The sequence below is a fragment of the Lagenorhynchus albirostris genome, chromosome 9 (assembly GCF_949774975.1).
Source record: "Lagenorhynchus albirostris chromosome 9, mLagAlb1.1, whole genome shotgun sequence".
Taxonomy (NCBI): Eukaryota; Metazoa; Chordata; class Mammalia; order Artiodactyla; family Delphinidae; genus Lagenorhynchus; species Lagenorhynchus albirostris.
Window position 1 is genome coordinate 64544314 of NC_083103.1, and position 20465 is coordinate 64564778.

Consider the following 20465-nt stretch of genomic DNA (forward strand, 5'->3'; position numbering starts at 1 on the left):
TGTGTCTCCATACAAATTTTAAGGTATTTTGTTCTAGTTCTGTGAAAAATGCTATTGGTAATTTGATAGGGATTGCATTGAGTCTGTAGATTGCTTTGGGTAGTATAGTCATTTTTACAATATTGATTTTTCCAATCCCAGAACATGGTCTCTCTCTCCATCTGTTGGTATCATCTTTAATTTCTTTCATCAGTGTCTTAGAGTTTTCTGCTTACAGGTCTTTTCTCTCCCTAAGTAGGTTTATTCCTAGGTATTTTACTCTTTTTGTTGCAATGGTAAAAGGGAGTGTTTCCTTAATTTCTCTTTCAGATTTTTCATCATTAGTATATAGGAATGCAAGAGATTTCTGTGCATTAATTTTGTATCCTGCAACTTTACCAAATTCATTGATTGGCTCTAGTAGTTTTCTGGTAGCATCTTTAGGATTCTCTATGTATAGTATCATGTCATCTGCAAACACTGACAGTTTTACTTCTTCTTTCCAGATCAGGATTCCTTTTATTTCTTTTTCTTCTCTGATTGCTGTGGCTAAAACTTCGAAAACTATGTTGAATAATAGTGGTGAGAGTGGGCAACCTTGTCTTCTTCATGATCTTAGAGGAAATGCTTTCAGCTTTTCACCATTGAGAATGATGTTTGCTGTGGGTCTGTCATATATAGCCTTTATTATGTTGAGGTAGGTTCCCTCTATGCCCACTTTCTGGAGAATTTTGATCATAAATGGGTATTGAATTTTTTCAAAAGCTTTTTCTGAATCTATTGAGATGATCATATGTTTTTTATTCTTCAATTTGTTAATATAGTGTATCACATTGATTGATTTGCATATATTGAAGAATCCTTGCATCCCTGGGATAAATCCCAGTTGATCATGGTGTATGATCCTTTTAATGTGTTGTTGGATTCTGTTTGCTAGTATTTTGTTGAGGATTTTTGCATCTATATTCATCAGTGATATTGGTCTGTAATTTTCTTTCTTTTTTTTTTTTTTTGCAGTATGCGGCCTCGCACTGTTGTGGCCTCTCCCATTGCGGAGCACAGGCTCTGGATACGCAGGCTCAGTGGCCATGGTTCACGGGCCTAGCTGCTCCGTGGCATATGGGATCTTCCCAGACCGGGGCACAAAACCGTGTCCCCTGCATCAGCAGGCGGACTCTCAACCACTGCGCCACCAGGGAAACACTGTAATTTTCTTTTGTTGTAGCATCTTTGTCCAGTTTTGGTATCAGGGTGATGGTGGCCTCATAGAATGAGTTTGGGAGTGTTCCTTCCTTTGCAACATTTTGGAAGAGTTTGAGAAGGATAGGTGTTTGCTCTTCTCTAAATGTTTGATAGAATTCACCTGTGAAGCCATCTGGTCCTGGACTTTTGTTTGTTGGAAGATTTTTAATCACAGTTTCATTACTTGTGATTGGTCTGTTCATATTTTCTATTTCTTCCTGGTTCAGTCTTGGAAGGTCATACCTTTCTAAGAATTTGTCCATTTCTTCCAGGTTGTCCATTTTATTGGCATAGAGTTGCTTGTAGTAGTCTCTTAGGATGCTCTGTATTTCTGCGGTGTCTGTTGCAACTTCTCCTTTTTCATTTCTAATTTTATTGATTTGAGTCCTCTCCCTCTTTTTCTTGATGAGTCTGGCTAATGGTTTATCAATATGGTTTATCTTCTCAAAGAACCAGCTTTTAGTTTTATTGATCTTTGCTATTGTTTTCTTTGTTTCTATTTCATTTATTTCTGCTCTGATCTTTATGATTTCTTTCCTTCTGCTAACTTTGGGTTTTGTTTGTTCTCCTTTCTCTAGTTCCTTTAGGTGTAAGGTAAGATTGTTTATTTGAGATTTTTCCTGTTTCTTGAGGTAGGCTTGTATAGCTATAAACTTCCCTCTTAGAACTGCTTTTGCTGCAGTTTTGGATAGTCGTTTCATTTTCATTTGTCTCTAGGTATTTTTTGATTTCCTCTTTGATTTCTTCAGTGATCTCTTTGTCTAAACGCATTGTTTTGCCTCCATGTGTTTGTGTTTTTTACATTTTTTTCCCTGTAATTCATTTCTAATCTCATAGCATTGTGGTCAGAAAAGATGCTTGATACGATTTCAATTTTCTTAAATTCACTTAGGCTTGATTTGTGACCCAAGATGTGATCTATCCTGGAGAATGTTCCATGCACACTTGAGAAGAAAGTGTAACCTGCTGTTTTTGGATGGAATGTCCTATAAATATCAATTAAATCTATCTGGTCTATTGTGTCATTTAAAGCTTCTGTTTCCTTATTAATTTTCTGTTTTGATGATCCATCCATTGGTGTAAGTGAGGTGTTAAAGTCCCCCACTATTATTGTGTTACTGTCGATTTCCTCTTTTATAGCTGTTAGCAGTTGCCTTATGTATTGAGGTGCTTCTATGTTGGGTGCATATATATTTATAATTGTTATATCTTCTTCTTGGATTGATCCCTTGGTCATTATATAGTGTCCTTCCTTGTCTCTTGTAACATTCTTTATTTTAAAGTCTATTTTATCTGATATGGGTATTGCTACTGCACCTTTCTTTTGATTTCCATTTGTATGGAATATCTTTTTCCATCTCCTCACTTTCAGTCTGTATGTGTCCCTAGGTCTAAAGTGGGTCTCTTGTAGACAGCATATATACGGGTCTTGTTTTTGTATCCATTCAGCAAGCCTGTGTCTTTTGGTTGGAGCATTTAATCCATTCACGTTTAAGGTAATTATCGATATGTATGTTACTATGACCATTTTCTTAATTGTTTTGGGTTTGTTTTTGTAGGTCCTTATCTTCGCTTGCATTTCCCACTTAGAGAAGTTCCTTTAGCATTTCTTGTAGAGCTGGTTTGGTGGTGCTGATATCTCTTAGCTTTTGCTTGTCTGGAAAGCTTTTGATTTCTCCATCGAGTCTGAATGAGATCCTTGCCAGGTAGAGTAATCTTGGTTGTAAGGTTCTTCCCTTTCATCACTTTAAGTATATCATGCCACTCCCTTCTGGCTTGTAGAGTTTCTGCTGAGAAATCATCTGTTAACCTTATGGGAGTTCCCTTGTGTGTTATTTGTCATTTTTCCCTTGCTGCTTTCAATAATTTTTCTTTGTCTTTAATTTTTGCCAGTTTGATTACTATGTGTCTCAGTGTGTTTCTCCTTGGATTTATCCTGTATTGGACTCTCTGTGCTTCCTGGACTTGGGTGGCTGTTTCCTTTCCCATGTTAGGGAAGTTTTTGACTCTTCAAATATTTTCTCGGGTCCTCTCTCCCTTCTCCTTCTGGGACCCCTGTAATGCGAATGTTGTTGCATTTAATGTTGTCCCCACGGTCTCTTAGGCTGTCTTCTTTTCATTCTTTTTTCTTTATTCTGTTCCGCAGCGGTGAATTCCACCATTCTGTTTTCCAGGTCACTTACCCGTTCTTCTGCCTCAGTTATTCTGCTATTGATTCCTTCTAGTGTAGTTTTCATTTCAGTTATTGTATTGTTCATCTTTGTTTGTTTGTTCTTTAATCCTTCTAGGTGTTTTATAAACATTTCTTGCATCTTCTCGATCTTTGTCTCCACTCTTTTTCCAAGGTCCTGGATCATCTTCGCCCTCATTATTCTGAATCCTTTTCTGGAAGGTTGCCTATCTCCACTTCATTTAGTTGTTTTTCTGGGGTTTTATCTTGTTCCTTCATCTGGTACATAGATAGCCCTCTGCCTTTTCATGTTGTCTATCTTTCTGTGAATCGCACCCAGGTTTTCTGACAGAAGACATTATGATCTCTCTACTATCCCATCCTTTTGCCTTTGCCAACAATGGCAAACTACACACAGGTAAACAGTGCCTGAAATACAACACATACCTTGAGCATACTGGCTGCAAGACACAACCTCCTGAGGACTCAAGATTGGGGTCTGGGTATTGTTGGTTAGTATACGGATTCTTGCTTCCATCATCCCCATAGAAGCAAATGAGTAGCAGCTTCCACAAGACCCTGGTAATAGAAAAGAAGGATATATAACCCAAGAGACCTTTGACACACTCAAAAAGAATCATAGAAACCTTAAGTGCATGACATACATTAATATATTTATATTGAGTGTTGCAGTTTTTGTTCATAAGGATCAGCACAATAAAGAAGATTCAATCAAAGAATGCTACTGACCTTATAGGCAAACATTAAGATTTTAGTTTTTTCACCAAAAGGCAATCATTACTATATGGGGCTTTCCTTGAAAATATTTTGGGAGAAAAAAACCTAACTTCTGCAAAGCATTTGACAATATTCTTTTTTTTTTAAACATCTTTATTGGCGTATAATTGCTTTACAATGGTGTGTTAGTTTCTGCTTTATAACAAAGTGAATCAGCTATACATATACATATATCCCCATATCTCCTCCCTCTTGTGTCTCCCTCCCACCCTCCCTATCCCACCCCTCTAGGTGGTCACAAAGCACCCAGCTGATCTCCCTGTGCTATGCGGCTGCTTCCCACCGGCTATCTATTTTACATTTGGTAGTGTATATGTGTCCGTGCCACTCTCTCACTTCGTCCCAGCTTACCCTTCCCCCTCTCTGTGTCCTCAAGTCCATTCTCTATGTCTGCATCTTTATTCCTGTCCTGCCCCTAGGTTCTTCAGATCCTTTTTTTTTATATTCCATATATATATGCATTAGCATACAGTATTTATTTTTCTCTTTCTGACTTACTTCACTTTGTATGATAGTCTCTAGGTCCATCCACCTCACTACAAATAACTCAATTTCGTTTCTTTTTATGGCCGAGTAATATTCCATTGTGTATATGTGCCACATCTTCTTTATCCATTCATCTGTCGATGGACACTTAGGTTGCTTCCATTTGGCAGTATTCTTAATGCAGAAATGATTTACATTTGCAACATTCTGAGCCATCAAATTGAGAGAAAATAATGGAGGGATACATATAAGCTCAGCTTTTAAATATCTCCAGAGAGGCATTTTCTAAAGCCCTTGTTGGGTGGAATTAACCCTAATAATGGCTCAGGTATGGGTGTATTATAGTAGAGAGTTGGATTCAACCAGGGTCAAGGAGGCAAAATACAACAAAGTCCAAGGAGGTAAGAGAGTAATTACAATGATAGATATGGTATTTAAGGTGTCCAGTAAGGAAGTAAAGATATAAAGCAGATGGAGGTAGTGAAATGGAAAATGAATTGAAATGTAGCTGTATGGAGGTAGGGGAGAAGGGAAAGGAAAACAGCTTTATTTAATATGTAAATGTTCTGGCAAGACAAAATAAATTTACTTAAGAAGCATATGCTAGGAATATAGTTGCTGCTTCAAGAGAAGAAAAATATTGTATTATGAGGTAATTTATATAAAAATATTTTTATCTGTTTCTTCAATATGTGTGAGTAGAAGAAATACACAGAATAAAATATGGAATGTATGTAACAAAACTGGGATTTCCACTTGTTACAATTCTAGAAAGAAATGAGCATAACTTAATATCCCCATTATGATACAGCCTCTTTCACCTCTGCCGCTGATACAAATTCTACATGGAGATATGCTTGTACCAAACCTGAGACACTGGTATTAAATGAAGTTGACATGTTACTCAAGTTACTAATATTAATTAGTTACCAAATTACTTGAATGGTAAGCACTCCCTTGTGCATGTAAAGTAAGATGAACGAACAGACAATATTACAATTCAAAACACTCATTCTACATAAAGAGAATGCTGCCTTTGTTCTCTTTAATAAGTCTGAATTTAGTTAGTGAATGTCTTCCTCCAAAAAGTATTAAGAAGAACACTGTCCATTAAAAATATGAGGGGCACTGTTTTTCTCTTCTCCTGGTAACTGTTCATTCATGTCCCTCCCTGAGTACAAAGGAAAGCCAGGATACTCTATGCTCAGCCTCTAACATTCTTAAGCCTACTTGAACTACTTAATACCGTTTTCCTCAAACTAAATTGTGAATTTCTTTGAGTATTTACAGGAAATCTGTTTTCTTCACCTTGATGCCTGAGGCAATGAAGGAACTCAGTGCATCTTTGTAGAAAGAAAAGTCAAATTATGAATAAGTGGATACATATTTATATCCAGGAAAGAAGGTTATTTCAATGGAAACAGTTAATATTTACTTTTAGTCCATTAGAGCCCTATCACCCTGTAACTGCTACCATTCTGATGGTCCCCAAAATTCTCCCCGTAAACATCTCAGATTTATCCATACTGCTTTTGCCACTGAGGGATCACCTAAATTATGAAGATTAGAAGAGAAACATTTGGAAAGGGGCCTTGGGATTCATCTAGTGTGCAACCTACTCAATAATACATACACTGAGATTCAAAAAGAAACACTGACCTGTCCAAAGTCACAAAACTAAAGGGTGGCAGGTGCTAGCATCTAAATGTCTCCTAATGCAGAGTACTGTCTTTTTCCATTTATAGATCAGTATCTACTTTAAAGAATTTTCAAATTTCCTTTCCCTGTCTTCTAGTTACTAGATAGAATGAAATTAACGTGCACATTTTGTTTTCAAAACCATCCAAATAATACTATCCTTAGGACTCCTCTTTCAAATGACAGAATGTCAAAGAACTAGATGAGTGACAGTAAATGGCCAAGGCCAGTGTTCCTTTCTTGAGACATCAGGATCTTTCAATAAATAACATCACAAGAGTCTAGAAATGGCCTCAATTTGGCCATTTAGCATTCTTGGCCCAGGGCAGCCACAGAAATAATCTCTCTTGGTATTAACTATTAAATCCTCATCATCTGACCATCCAGCATTGTGGGAGGGACAGGCCACATGTACATTCAAGGGCTCAGAATGTGCTCTGTTAACAGAGAGATCACAGGAATGAGGAATGGAGATAACCTTCCTCAAGCCCTTGATGTTCCCAGAAGGTCAGCTGCCAATGTAAGTAATGCCTCTTCAGAAGTCAGGCCAGAGTCTAGATTCTGTAAATCAACTATACTTCAATAAACAAATAGTAAATAAATAAATAACAAAAATAAATAAAAGGACCATTTTCTCTTAAGAAGACTACAGGGCAATAAAGAAGAAGATGGGGAGACGATCCAGACAGAGCTCTATGGTAATCATATTTCCACAATCTCAAACAGGTATGTGATTGTCAGATGGTTTAACTATATTCAGCTGTAACTTCTAACAGTGGAGAGAACACTGAACTGGGAGTAAGGAGCCAGGATTCTTTTTCCCTTCCCTCCCACCCCATCACTCAGCTGTGTGACTCTGGGCAAGTCACTTGACCTTTCTGGCATTTCTTTTTATCTTGTGTGTAAAAGGAATAGGGTGGAGCAGTTTAAGGCCCCTGCCTTCCAGTTTTAATATAAACAGTAGTTAGAACAAGACTTAAACAAACTAGATTTTAAAGTTAGGAAAACCCTCTGCATTTCCTAATTAATGTGACCTGAAAGACACTCCCCTTCTCTCTTGAAGACGCAATCATAAATAAAGACAGCACAGCTGGGAGAAGAACAAAGAAAGTCCCACCTCTTGCAACTTCCTAGCTCTCTTCCCTCTCACACATCAAAGTAAATCCTGGCTACATGGCTAGTGCTTAGAGATGTTAACACGTGTAAAGGTAAGAATTTGCCCCCATCCCTGCCATACTTTTTTTTCATTAATCTTGATTTGCTCTCCAAATAGAGAAAAGTTGTGAATTCCCTTAACTGTGGGTAATTTTGAATTCTAGGTTATATAGAACACTGGTGTATTTAAGTTAGTGGAAATTTCCAAGTAGCCCAGTTAGTAGGAATAGAAAATAATTTTTTCCCAACCTAAAGTACAGAAAACCAAAAAGAAATCAAAAGAGGAACAACTAAGTACATTATTTTCTCAGACACCTAACAAGATACTACAGATGAGGGATCAGTTTAAAAGCAATTAATCTGTCAAAGCCCTCTGTTTTTAAATTGCCCATGTCTGTACAAACCATATTTATAACACTCAAAGAATATGGAATATTAGAGATGACAATACCTTTTACCAAGCCACAAGAAAATCATTGTCAAAGGATATAGCTTTAGAAAGTCTAATTTCCTTCCCCTGAATAATTATCTCATCAGTAGTCAATCATATATTTTGTGAAGTGAGTGGAACTAAATATTTCTTTCAACCTTTTCCTAAAGAATTTTAAAAACGCCCTGTTAAAGCAGTTATTATACTGTATTTTAATGTTTTGCTTGCAGGTCTTGCTAAACTGTAGTTTCTAGGATGAGGACCATGTCATATTGGTCTTTATATCCTCAGCCATTAAACAAAAATTACTGGACTTCCCTGGTGGCGTAGTGGTTAAGAAGCAGGGGATACGGGTTCAATCCCTGGTCCGGGAAGATCCCACATGTGCAGAGCAACTAAGCCCGTGCGCCACAACTACTGAGCCCGCACGCTCTAGGGTCTGCGTGCCGCACTACTGAGCCTGCGTGCTGCAACTACTGAAGCCCACGTGCCTAGAGCCGGTGCTTCACAACAAGACGAGCCACCGCAATGAAAAGCCTGCACACTGCAACGAAGAGTAGCCCCGCTCGTCACAACTAAAGAAAGTCCACGCACAGCAGCAAAGACCTAACGCAGCCAGAAAAAAAACTCCTAACATATTAGATACTCTATAAACACTGCAACACAGTGGAAACAACCATGTGCCAAGCCCTCAGTAACCAACACTTGACATGCAGTATTTACTTAATCCTCTCCAATAAGGATAGGAAACCTGTTTGATGACAGAATAAATTTTAATCCTCTCTTAATATCAAACCTTTAATCGACTTTCCATTCATTTCTCAATTACCTTCAAATTTCTCTCCTTTCCAATCCCTCCTTTCCAAGGAAGCCATCCCCAGAAAAGGTAGGGATGGATTTCAGGACCCACACTTTCTCTAGAGCCAAAGAGTCTCAGAATAACTGGTACAAAGGAAAGACAAAGAGATGAGACCTCTGGTGTCAGATGAAGGACAGGAACACTGCTGCTGTAAGACCTGCTCAAAGCTCCATATATTCAGAACACTTTGCAAGAATTCAGTCAGGATAAACTGAAGGGTTGGTGGTGAATGTTGAGAAGTGGGAGAGGCTGATTAGCATGGAATTTTAGGAAAGGGGAAGGACAATTTATCTTTGGGTGTTATAAATTTATAATCCTCTCTCAGGAGACACTAATCAGAATGTTTCCAGACAGTAAACACTACACCCATTTTATAGTAACAAAGCAGTCATGTGTACTGTAATTATCTTCAAAATGAGCTTAGAAGTAATAAACCTGAGTATTATATAAATGATTCTCCAATCATTGTTGGCTAAAATTTAGGATAAAATAATTTGCTCTCAAGTGCTATGAGAGGAAACGTTATTAAATCTACTCATCCAAAAATAACATAAAATGCAATTACAGTGATAATTCTGATAAACCTGGGCTCTGCCTCCAGCCCACCATTCAGGAAGCTGAGTTAATACTTACCATTATATGTCTTATCCTGGGGTAAACTTAATTGAAAGGTCTTTACACAGCTCAAAAAATCTACTTTACCAGAAAAAAATTTAAGGATTCATTTTCTGGGCTCCTAAAGTAATTAAAGACTAAATGATGGGAGGAGGAAATAGGGGTAGAGTGGGCAGACAGGTAGTAAAGAAGGATTCCAGCATAAAGAAGATGTGGTATATATACACAATGGTATATTACTCAACCATAAAAAAGAATGAAATATTGCCATTTTCAGCAACATGATGATCCTAGAGATTATCATACTAAGTAAATCAAAGACAAATATCATATATCACTTACATGTAGAATCTAAAAAATAATACAAATGAACTTATTTACAAAACAGAAACAGACCCACAGACATAGAAAAAAACTGGTTACCAAAGGGGAAAGGGGAGGGATAAATTAGGAGTTTGGGATTAACAGATACACACTACTATATATAAAATAGATAAACAACAAGGACTTACTGTATAGCACAGGGAACTATATTCAATGTCTTTTAATAAACTATAATGGAAAAGAATCTGAAAAGGAATACATATATATAAACTGAGTCACTTTGCTGTACACCTGAAACTAATACAACATTGTAAATCTATTATACTTCAATTTAAAAAAAAAAAAAAAGGATTCCAGCAAACCACTTGCAGAAGGAAGACCAATTTTGGCTGCTCCTAGTCTCTGTGACTAGGAGGGCAAATGAGTTTGGCTTACGTATCACTCTAATTTCATTAGCTACCTGGAACACACTGAGAAGGATACTGAAGAAATGCTGAGCTCTGCTGGAGAGATTATCTACTACCAAAGTCTGTCATGGACACAAAAAGAAGTGAGTATTCATTAGTTATATATTTTCCATTTCTTTACTAAAGTGGATCATAACCTATTCACCTCTGTATCCCCAAAATCTGAGAGCCGGGCACATAGTAAACGTTTAATAAATATTTCAGAATGAATTAATGAAAAAAAATCAGACTTTTTTTTTTACCTTGGTTTCGAACAGGAGTAACAAAATTGGTACCACGAACATTTCTCCAGTCCCAGGATGCTGGCAAATGCAAAATCTTTTTCTGTATTTCAGCAGTTATTGGTGCAGGTTTGGGCCTAGGAGGGAAATAGACATTTGATGTCAATATATATTCTTTCCTTTGAGGATGATTCCATGATTTCAACCACCTGGCTGGCTAGAATGTAGATTCAGATCCAAAGAGCACTTGTCTAGCAGTGTTTCAATGTGTCTATTATACAAAAATGTGTCTACTATACAATGTGTCAATTATACAACTAAGTTGTATAAATTACCCATTTCTTTTTCAGGATCTAGTAATTTTCCCCAGTGAAATCATGTTGGTTTCGTATATTGCCATTGCTAATTCTAGGATGCCTAAATAGCTGCCTTCTCTTACTTTTAATAGATTTTGACCAAGAAAGCAGATGTGAGAAATTGAAGATGGCCTACAAAGGATTTAGAGAAAATAGAGGAATGACTGACGTTTGACTCTGGAGATGGTGGTGCTGGTAGCTGTAAAAGAAGTGAAGGCATGGAAATAAAAGATCTAAGTAGAAGCAGGCACACTAGCTCCATAAACAGATGAAAGTAAGACACAAAGATGGCCACCAATGGCTTTACCACTTACTAGCTGTGTAACATTCGTCAAAGACCTTAACATCACAAAACTATGATCACCTCCTATTAAGATGGGTACAATCATGCCTACCGCAAAGGATTGTTATGAACATTCAATGTAATAATGATTAACAAGTGCTTAAAACACGGCCTTGTCTCTGGTAAGTCCTTACTAAATTATTAAGCTATTAGGATGATCACCACCACCATCATCATCAATGTCATTAAGACTAAATTGCTGCTGATACATTTAGGTGACTATCTAGCACAAAACAGGCAATTGTTAACTTCCTTCTTCCTAACATCCTATAAAGGCAGAGTGTTTGCCCATCAATGCACACACAGATAAAACAAAAGCAATGTGACAACAAAGCTCAGTGGTGTGAAAATGAAGACAGTGAAAGAGACATCAGGGAGATGGAGAAGTGAGAATTACAAACATCACAGGCACACTATACATTATTGGCTTTCAATCATTTGGGTCCAGATTCTTTTAAGAATCTGCAGAGAGCTCTGGACTCAGATGTCCATAAACAATATGTTTTTCTACAAGAGTTCTTCAGAAACATGGCACCTGACACATGGCAAAGCAGTGGGGGCTGAGGCTCAGTCTTCCAGACAGCAGTCCCAGTCTCCCTGGGCTCCAGTGCTGACCCCACCTCCTCTGGGTTCTCCTTTGGCTTGTTACCGAACAGGTCTCAACTTCTCGTCTCACACAGATACAGGATGGCTCTTTCACTTTAGTGAATCTGAGAAGGAATACGGTATGCTCCCATTCCCAATTTCGACTAACCAGAGCATCTCACACACTAGTCATTCCTCAGAATACACTTTGAGAAACACTGTATAAGATTCTTTTCAGATATGGGTAGAACTGTGAGAGAAACTACATAGTCTGCTAAATCCAGCTATAGTTTTGAGGGAATAAATCTACCAAATTCCTGACTGTATAAATTCAAAGAACGGTATAATTTTCCGTAAGAAATACACCATGGGGTATATAAACTAAAGATGGGAGGGAAATGCCACTCTGGCTGAAGGTAGCAGAGGTATATTGATAAATATGGAATATTTTTTGCTGGACCTAAAAACAGAGAAAGGATTTTGAGATTTTTACAGGTGGCAAATTTGACAGTTTCTATAGGTAAGTTCAAGGGTATCTGAGGCAAAGGGAGTGTCATGAATGGAGGTAGGTGAAAGTTTTCAGGAATTTTCTGTCATATTATTTGAAAGCAGGTCAAGGTAGTCAATACAGTTATGGGCAAATTTAGGTGGCTTTGATTACCAGGCTAAATTTATTCATTAGACAATAGGTAGTGACTCAATCATGGCTGGGTGTAAGAAGATGTAACAGGCAGTATTTCATAGAATGGCTAAGAGTGCGGACAGGGAGGGGTAGAAACCAAAGAGAGAGAAGGCAGGAAGCTGATCCATTATACAGGATAGAGATGACAAAGCCCTAAGCCAAAGTGTAGAAAATGGAAAGAGAGTAAAGGAAATGGCAGATGCTGTGAAAGCAAAACCCATAAATAGGGCTTGGAGAACATCCGAGTCTGTATGAATAGGAAAGGGAGATGGTCAGGGAAAAGATAACACAAAAAGTCTAAGTTACGATGACCAATAAAATGATGAACAGCCCAGGGAGGAGGATATCAATTGATACAAATATCTTTACTAGGGATAAAGAGATGTGCTTTATTACCTTGGAATTCTCCGGCTGTGGCCACCACCTCTCCTAATCATCTCTTTCAGTGTAAGAGTCTCATATTCCATGTACGCAGTCGCAGTCCAAGACTTCTGAATGGCATTGATAGCTTTCACAAAGTTGTGGTTATATTTGTAGAGCCTATTAGAATACCTGCCAGCAAAAGTAAGACAGCTTCAGATACACTCTTTACTGATGTAAATAGATCCCGTTAAAATAGGCACTCTTATACTGTGGGCCTGAGTGGAAAGTGGTATAATCTTTCAGGAAGGCAACTGGATATGTCAATCTCTGTATCTCTATCAATAGCCTAGAATTGGAATGTGTCCTATGAAAATAAAAGTTCAAGTGAACTAAGATGTATGTATAAGGATGTTCAGTGAAACATTTTTATACCAGTGATAGATTATAAATATAAATATTCTAAGGTAAGGGATGGATTAAATAAATAATGGTACTTCATTTGCTATATAGTTTATTCAGTAAAAATATCTGGAAGATTATTTAGTGATATGGAAGACTTCACACTATATTAAACAAAAAAGCAGAATATCAAAGAAGTTTATATAGAATTAATCAATTTTTGTGAAAGTGAACATTTATATTTATACCATAAGTACATACAACCATGGTTATCTCTGAGTGGTGACGTAGGATCATCACCTTTCCCCCACCCTCTACAATTTCTACAATGTACCTTTTAAACTTTGTAATAATAAAAAATAAAGGCGGAGGGGGGAGGACAGCAAAACTGTATACAATATATATATAGCATGGCAAGCGTTATAATCACATGATGGAAAAAAAAAATGGTTCCATAGGGACATTTGGTTTATATCCTTGTTACTCAAATTTGGTTCTTGAGCCAGTATCAGCAGAAGCACCTGGAAGCTTGCTAGAAGTATCCAACCCAGGCCACCTGAATCAGAATCTACATTTTTAACAAGATCCCCAGATGATTCACAGCAACATTAAAATCTGAAAGGCACTGGTTTACCTGATGCCAAATGCTTGGATATAGATGTAAACAAGTCTAACACACAAAGAGCATGTTTACAAAGCAAGAGAACTGAGGGAGTTGATTATTCATTTAACTTAAACATGTATCTCACGTATGTGCCAGGTGCTAGGAATGAACAGAATTCACCATGTTATTTCTACTAAAAAAGATTCTGGCCCCGGAGCAGCTAAGCCCGTGAGCCACAACTACTGAGCTTGTGCTCTAGAGCCCATGAGCCACAACTACTGAAGCCCGTGCGCCTAGAGCCCGTGCTCCGCAGCAAGAGAAGCCCCTGCAATGAGAAGCCCATGCACCGCAACGAAGAGTAGCCCCCGCTCACCACAACTAGAGAAAGCCCACGCACAGTAACAAAGACCCAATGCAGCCGTACATACATACATACATAAACACATACATACATAACATTCTGTAACTTAAGTGTGACTCACTACCCAAGACTTTCATTAACATTCAATTATGCAAAGCAAGATATACGTAACCTGAGTAACACGTTAGGCATATTTTGAACTTTTCTTTCTCTTTTAATTTAGATGTTCGCAGAGAGAGTATTTTGATATAGTCAAAAAACCTGGGAGCACTGAAAATAATAAGAAAAATGTGCAACCACATTGATAATGTGTTAATGTTTTTATCAAAATCCTTTCCCATTTGTTGCAAAATGTGAAACCAGAGAGGTACCTTTATTAAATAGATTATAAAACTGCCTGTATTCTATTTCTGACAACACTAACACACAACAAAAGCCAGTTACAGTTGTTGTTTCTTAAGACACAGGAATATATTTTAAGTTGTAAATGTCTATCTTGAAATCAGATCATTAAGAGCTGAAAGAGACCTTGATGGTAATTTAGTCCTAAATGCTTACTTTACAAGTGAGGCAACATAGATTCTGAGCACTCCGGTTAGTAGCTTCTTCACTAAATGAGGCAATGTTTGAAATGTCAGAAAAGTACAAAGTAGTAGGGTGAAAAGTGAACAGCTTCATAGGAAAGGTGTTGCTCAAGGATCACTCCAAACAAAGCAATTTAAAAGCTAAGTTCAAAATGGAGGTGATGAATTAGTCTAAATCTTGGGGAGTACTTCCCCAGACAAGTGCGATTTGTCCTCTTTGAACTCATGTCCCCCCACCTTCTCTGCTGCAGAGTCATTCACTGCCAGTGTGGTCTGGCTTTGGATGATTTGTTCATGTACACTTTCAGTGGATTTCACAACCAAACAAAACAGAAAATTTGCTACTGCTAATATTTATCTTTTCCTTCCAAACTAATAAAAGTCTGAAATCTCTTGTGTGGTTCATAGTTACTTAAACTGGACCTAACTCAACAAAAACTTTAACTGAAAGTTATACACTGAATTGTGTCCTCCTCAAATTCATGTGTTCAAGTTCCAACCTCCAGTACATCAGAATGTGACTGTATTCAGAGACAGGGCCTTTAAAGAGGACATTAAGGTTAAATGAGGCCATATGGGTGGGCCCTAATCCAATATGACTGGTGTACTTTTGAGAAATGGAGATTAGGACACAGACAGGATGACCATGTAGAACAACAGTGAGCAGCCATCTGCAAGCCAGGGACAGAGGCCTCAGAAGAGACTAAACCTGTTGACACCTTATCTTGGACTTATAGCCTCCAGAATTGTGAGAAAATAAGTTTCTGTTGCTTAAACCATTCGGTCGGTGGTACTCTGTTATGGCAGCCCCAGGAAACTAATACGCTACATAAATACTAAGAACTTTAATTGCAGTTATTTATTTCCTTGTTTAAAACTTATGTTCAATTAGCATCACCTATATTTGTTGCAACATAAACATACGTATCTACAAGTATTATGCAACATATTATTACATGGCAATAATTAAATGACTTTTCTGTATAAGTCACTGCAATTCTGTGGTCCTTTATATAACTATTCTTTAAAGCTATCATTGGTCCATTACTTTTGAAGTACTTTGAAAAACTACTTTCTTCTCTATCACTCAATGTATTTTTCCAGGAAAGTTGTACATAACATGGCTTATGTTTCTAAGTCAAATACATTTTATATAATCAAATTAAATTTTCCAAGAATTAAGACAGACATACATATTATAAAAAACTATATGTAACTTTCATTTACGACAACTCACTTTTCCTGGAGATTCTCAAGGTGTGCTGTGTTCACGTTCACATTCTCAAAGGTATTTCCCTCCTTCTTTCCTGTGAAACAAGCCCAGTTCCTGCCCAGCACGTCATGCACCCAGCCAGTCATGGTTTCATGGCAGTAACTAGTTACCTTGCCGCCCTCTTCTTTATACTGCAATCAAATAAGAAAAGGAAAAGCCAAGTGAATCTGTGTTCCTCTCTCAGGTCTGTTTCCTTGTCTCCCATTCACAGTAAAGATGCCCCTTTTTCGTTTCATCTTAGGGACCAGCCACTGCCAACCAAAACAAAAACTGAGAGGTTTCAGTTTGCGACCTATTCTAGAAAAGGAAGAGAAATAAACTTTTCTACGATTAGCATCACTGATTACCAAGCAAAATTTACACAACAAACACTTCTGGGGAACGAAAGGCAGGGAAAGAAACTAACGTTTTTAGAGCATCTGCCCCATTCCAGGCATTTTACAAAAGTTACCTCATTAAGCCTATGAGGAGACAGGCACCAATAATCCCACTTTACCAGTGAGTAAGTGGAGGTTCAGCTCAGAGAGGGTAAGCAGCCCCTACCTAAGGTAACAGAGCTGTGAAGTGGCAGAAACAAAATTCTGCTCAGTTTGTCAGACTACTTTTCCACTCAGAGAAGATATATTCCAGAAAAATACAAGAACATATGGTGAAAATTTTCCAAAATATTGAAATTTTTTCTTCTGTTAACCTCCCAATTTATTAGCATATTCTAATCATGAGGGAGTTAAAGTAACCTGATTATTAAATATTCTCTCCACTTTATTTCACTAATATGGACCGTTGTCTTATGTCGATGTTAACGCTGAAAAATAACTGCAGTTGACCCTTGAGCAACGCAGGGGCACTGACTCTCCGCCATCAAAAATCCACATATTACTTTATAGTCAGCCATTCCTATCCTGGGCCCCGCTTCCAAGGAATCAACCAGCCTCGGCTCATGTAGGACTGAAGTATGTATTTATGGGAAAAAAATCTGCATATAAGTGGACCCACGTAGTTCAAACCCATGTTGTTCAAGGGTCAACTGTATATAGTGATAGATCTAGGATCTGAACTCAGATGCTTTGGCTCCAGAGCCTAAAAACCCTCGTGTTATCACATCTCCTCATGGAGGAAAGGATATATAATCCAGAATGAGAGCGGAGAGCATGGGAGGAAGAAAGGAAAATAATGCACGCTAAATTTCTTTCTGAAGGGACTTGGATATAGACAATTTCAGGCACTGACTTAATTTCATGGAACAGAAGCACAAAAGCAGTTCAAAGGCAACACAAACAAATCAGCACGGCAAGCAGCTGTGTTTCAATGCTTTTCTTTACAAAAGTACACGGCTGGTTTTGGCCCTCAGGATGTAGTTTGTGGACTGAATCTAATATAATGGATGCTACTTTACCTATGCTGAGGGGGTGGCAAACTTCTTTTTAAGGGCCAAACAGTAAATGCAGGTTATCAGTCCTCTGTCATCATCACTCAACTCTACCACTGCAGTGTGAAAGGTACACAGGAAATGCATAAGTGAATGAACTACATTGTGTTCCAATAAAACTTCATTTACAAAAACAGACTTATAGTTTGCAAACCCCAAGTTTAAAGGAATGTGTAGGCTAAACTACTCTTAAAGGTAAAACTACCTTACTGCATCTGACTCTGAATTCAAATCATATTGAGGCATAGAGTTAAAAATCTATGGCCTTAGAATTCAAAAGAGCTAGGTCTGAATCCTGGGATTCTTGCCACACAAGATAAGTTACTTTGGGCTATTCATATGTACATTTTGCTTCCTTGGTGGTTCCTAACACTGTGAACCCAGTCTCCCTACCTCTGGCTAAGAATATCTCCACTAGCATGAGTTTGGCTCACCACTCCTCATTTCCCTGCCAAAGCCCCAACTCGGGATACAGGAACACTGAAATAAAGGCCTAGGACACGACCAGGCTGCAACACTGGAGGGTATGTTGCGTGAAAAGGTTAATAAAGTTTATATTTATTATGCTGAACTATCTGTAACTACTATTTTTATAATCAAAAACTGTTCGATATTGGCAACCTCGTATGATGCAGACAGGCCAGCCGGGGGTAGGCCACTGCTCACCCCCACCAGTGCTGTTATTAGAAAGCAGTCTGACAAGGCTTTAAGAGTTTTTCAGAGCTACGTTGTAGAAATTGTCAAATACACATAAATGAAAAAAAAAGGCTAAACACAGGAAGATGTTCATTACAGTAGAAGAGGCTAGGGAAGGCTGCTTGCTTTTATAAATAGTGTTATTGGAACACAGCCAGACCCACTTGTTTATAGTATTGAATATCTTATCTCTGGCTGCTTTGGTGCTACAGCAGCAGGACTGGGGAGCTCCCACAGAGACCATAAGGTTCACAAAGCCTAAAACATTTACTGTCTGACCCTGTTAAGAAAAAGTTTGCTGACCTCTCTGTATAGAACAATAATAAAAAAAGAAAACCTGGGAATTCCCTGGTGGTCCAGTGGTTAGGACTCCACGCTCTCACAGCTAAGGGCCCAGGTTCGATCCCTCTTTGGAGAACTAAAATCCCACAAGCTGTGCGGTGCAGCCAAAAAAAAGAAAGAAAGAAAGAAAGAAAAAAAAATAACCTATGATGTATTAAGAGGAAAAAACTACAAGATAGTACTTAAGTGGAGTGCAAATAAGTAAAATTTTTATGAAATACTATTTTTAAAAAATGAAAGGTGAAAATGATCTTTGGGTGGGATTTTCTTGGTTATTTACAAAATGAAGATAGTTATATACATTTCGTGAAATTCATCACTTTAAAAAGGTGATGAATTTCCTAAGGATAAGAAACATAGCCTACAAAGCCCTAGAAGAGGACACCTACGAAGGATGGTTCAGATGTCGCTAGAGACTAACTCTGACCTGTCTAGGATTATGATTACACTTCCTGAAAAAAAACATGATTTGTATAACCTATTTTGTATTTTGCTAAGTTCTTTCACTTATTTATCAAATGCTTATTGGTCACATAATATTTCCCAGGCATCATGTTAGGTGCTAGGTGCTAGGCACACATGCACATATGTATTGATGCAGCCCCAGACCTTAAGACGCTGGGTATTCAACGAAATAAACAGACATGTAAATAACGTGGTTATTTATTTGAACCCAGATCATGTGGTCCAGCAAGTTAACCATGCTTGAAAAAGCCTGGGAAATTTCCCCACCTAAGCAGAAAATTTAGATCACAGCTGAAATGACTTTCTCAATGTACCAAAAGAGTCAGGGGCATTCAAGTTAGAAGAAATGGGCCCCATGTTTCTCATCAGTGTGCTTTTTGTTCACCTAGTTGGCACAACTTATAAGCATGATGGCTAACACCAAATGAACTTCCCCTGTGAGGAAAAGGCTGATTTGTTATTTTGATTGGAGGGGGAAAAATATCACTGAAGCATGACCGATTGTGCTAAAGATCCTTACCGTTCATATTTGTTCAACAACTCTATACCCTTCACCATCAATGTTACAGAACTACAGGACCTTAACATTTACCTATCACATCATACTTTATAAACATTTTACAGATTACTCAGAAATCTTAGAGGTTCAAGAGAACATAAAGATAATACAGTCTCGGGGGACAAAAAAAGAGACCTAAAAGAGATGGTTGAACTAGAATTTATAACCAAGCATTCTTCCCAAATACCATGCAACATTTCTTCATACACTTTGTCTTCTCACAAAGTGCTAGACAAATAAACATACAGGTCAATTGCCAAAAACACGGAGAGGAGATACCTAGAAACCATGCAGGAAATGCTTAAGCAATTTGCAAAGGGTTTTCATCTATTATCATGTGAACCTCACAATGATCTTTTGGGATTAATAGGCATTATGTTTTTCATGGGAAAAAAAAAAGTGACTTTGCAAAGTTAGAGAAGAGAGAATTAAAATATGAGTTTAAAGGTTACAAGAATCATTGCTTTATTCATTATTTCCTTTAAAAAACAAAGCTGGAAATTAATTGGCTCTCATGAGTCAGATCCAAACTGTTGCCCAAGACCCTTTTTAGGGGTCACTTAAATTCTCCAGTAGCCCTAATGGTGATTTCCCACTATTCAGGTGTCTATGTTGTCCTGGCTAGTCCAGTCTTTTTACCCTTTCTGTCAAGGGTTTTTGATACAGGGCAGAGGTAAAGGACTTGGTCTGCAGGCTCGACTACCTGGACTGGATCCAGCTCTGCCACTTACTGGCTGTGTGATCCTGAACAAGTTACTTACCCTCTCTGTACTTTCAATGTCCTCATCTATAAAATCAGGATGATGATAACAGACTCAACCTCATAGGTTGCATTTTATATATACTAACCCATTTAATTTTCCTAACAGCCTGTGAGGGTTGTTCTTTCCAGGTAACCACTGTGAGAAGAGGATTTTTTTGTTTATTCATTAACTAGGACACTGGCACTAGAAAGCAATTAGTTATTGAATGAGTGAATA

General features: G+C 37.9%; 2 protein-coding genes across 3 annotated transcripts in view; one reads left to right on the forward strand and one right to left on the reverse strand.

Annotated features, from left to right (window-relative positions):
* Positions 1-14016, forward strand: part of LOC132526222 (RAC-gamma serine/threonine-protein kinase-like) — a 61874-nt gene extending 47858 nt beyond the window's left edge. Inside the window, exons 3-4 of one of the 2 annotated variants that reach the window (XR_009542497.1) lie at positions 10213-10306; positions 10893-14016. The gene's annotated coding sequence lies outside the window, so the exon portion shown is untranslated. Of the gene's footprint in view, positions 1-10212; positions 10389-10892 lie in introns of those variants that run through there. The other variant, XR_009542498.1, reaches the window with a different exon arrangement.
* Positions 1-20465, reverse strand: part of CTSC (cathepsin C) — a 40558-nt gene that overhangs the window by 4052 nt on the left and 16041 nt on the right. Inside the window, exons 3-6 of the mRNA XM_060160194.1 lie at positions 15959-16125; positions 12807-12962; positions 10466-10581; positions 3839-3970 (exon numbers count right to left, since the gene is read on the reverse strand). Of these exons, the coding sequence (XP_060016177.1) occupies positions 3839-3970; positions 10466-10581; positions 12807-12962; positions 15959-16125 (571 nt within the window). The remainder of the gene's footprint in view (positions 1-3838; positions 3971-10465; positions 10582-12806; positions 12963-15958; positions 16126-20465) is intronic.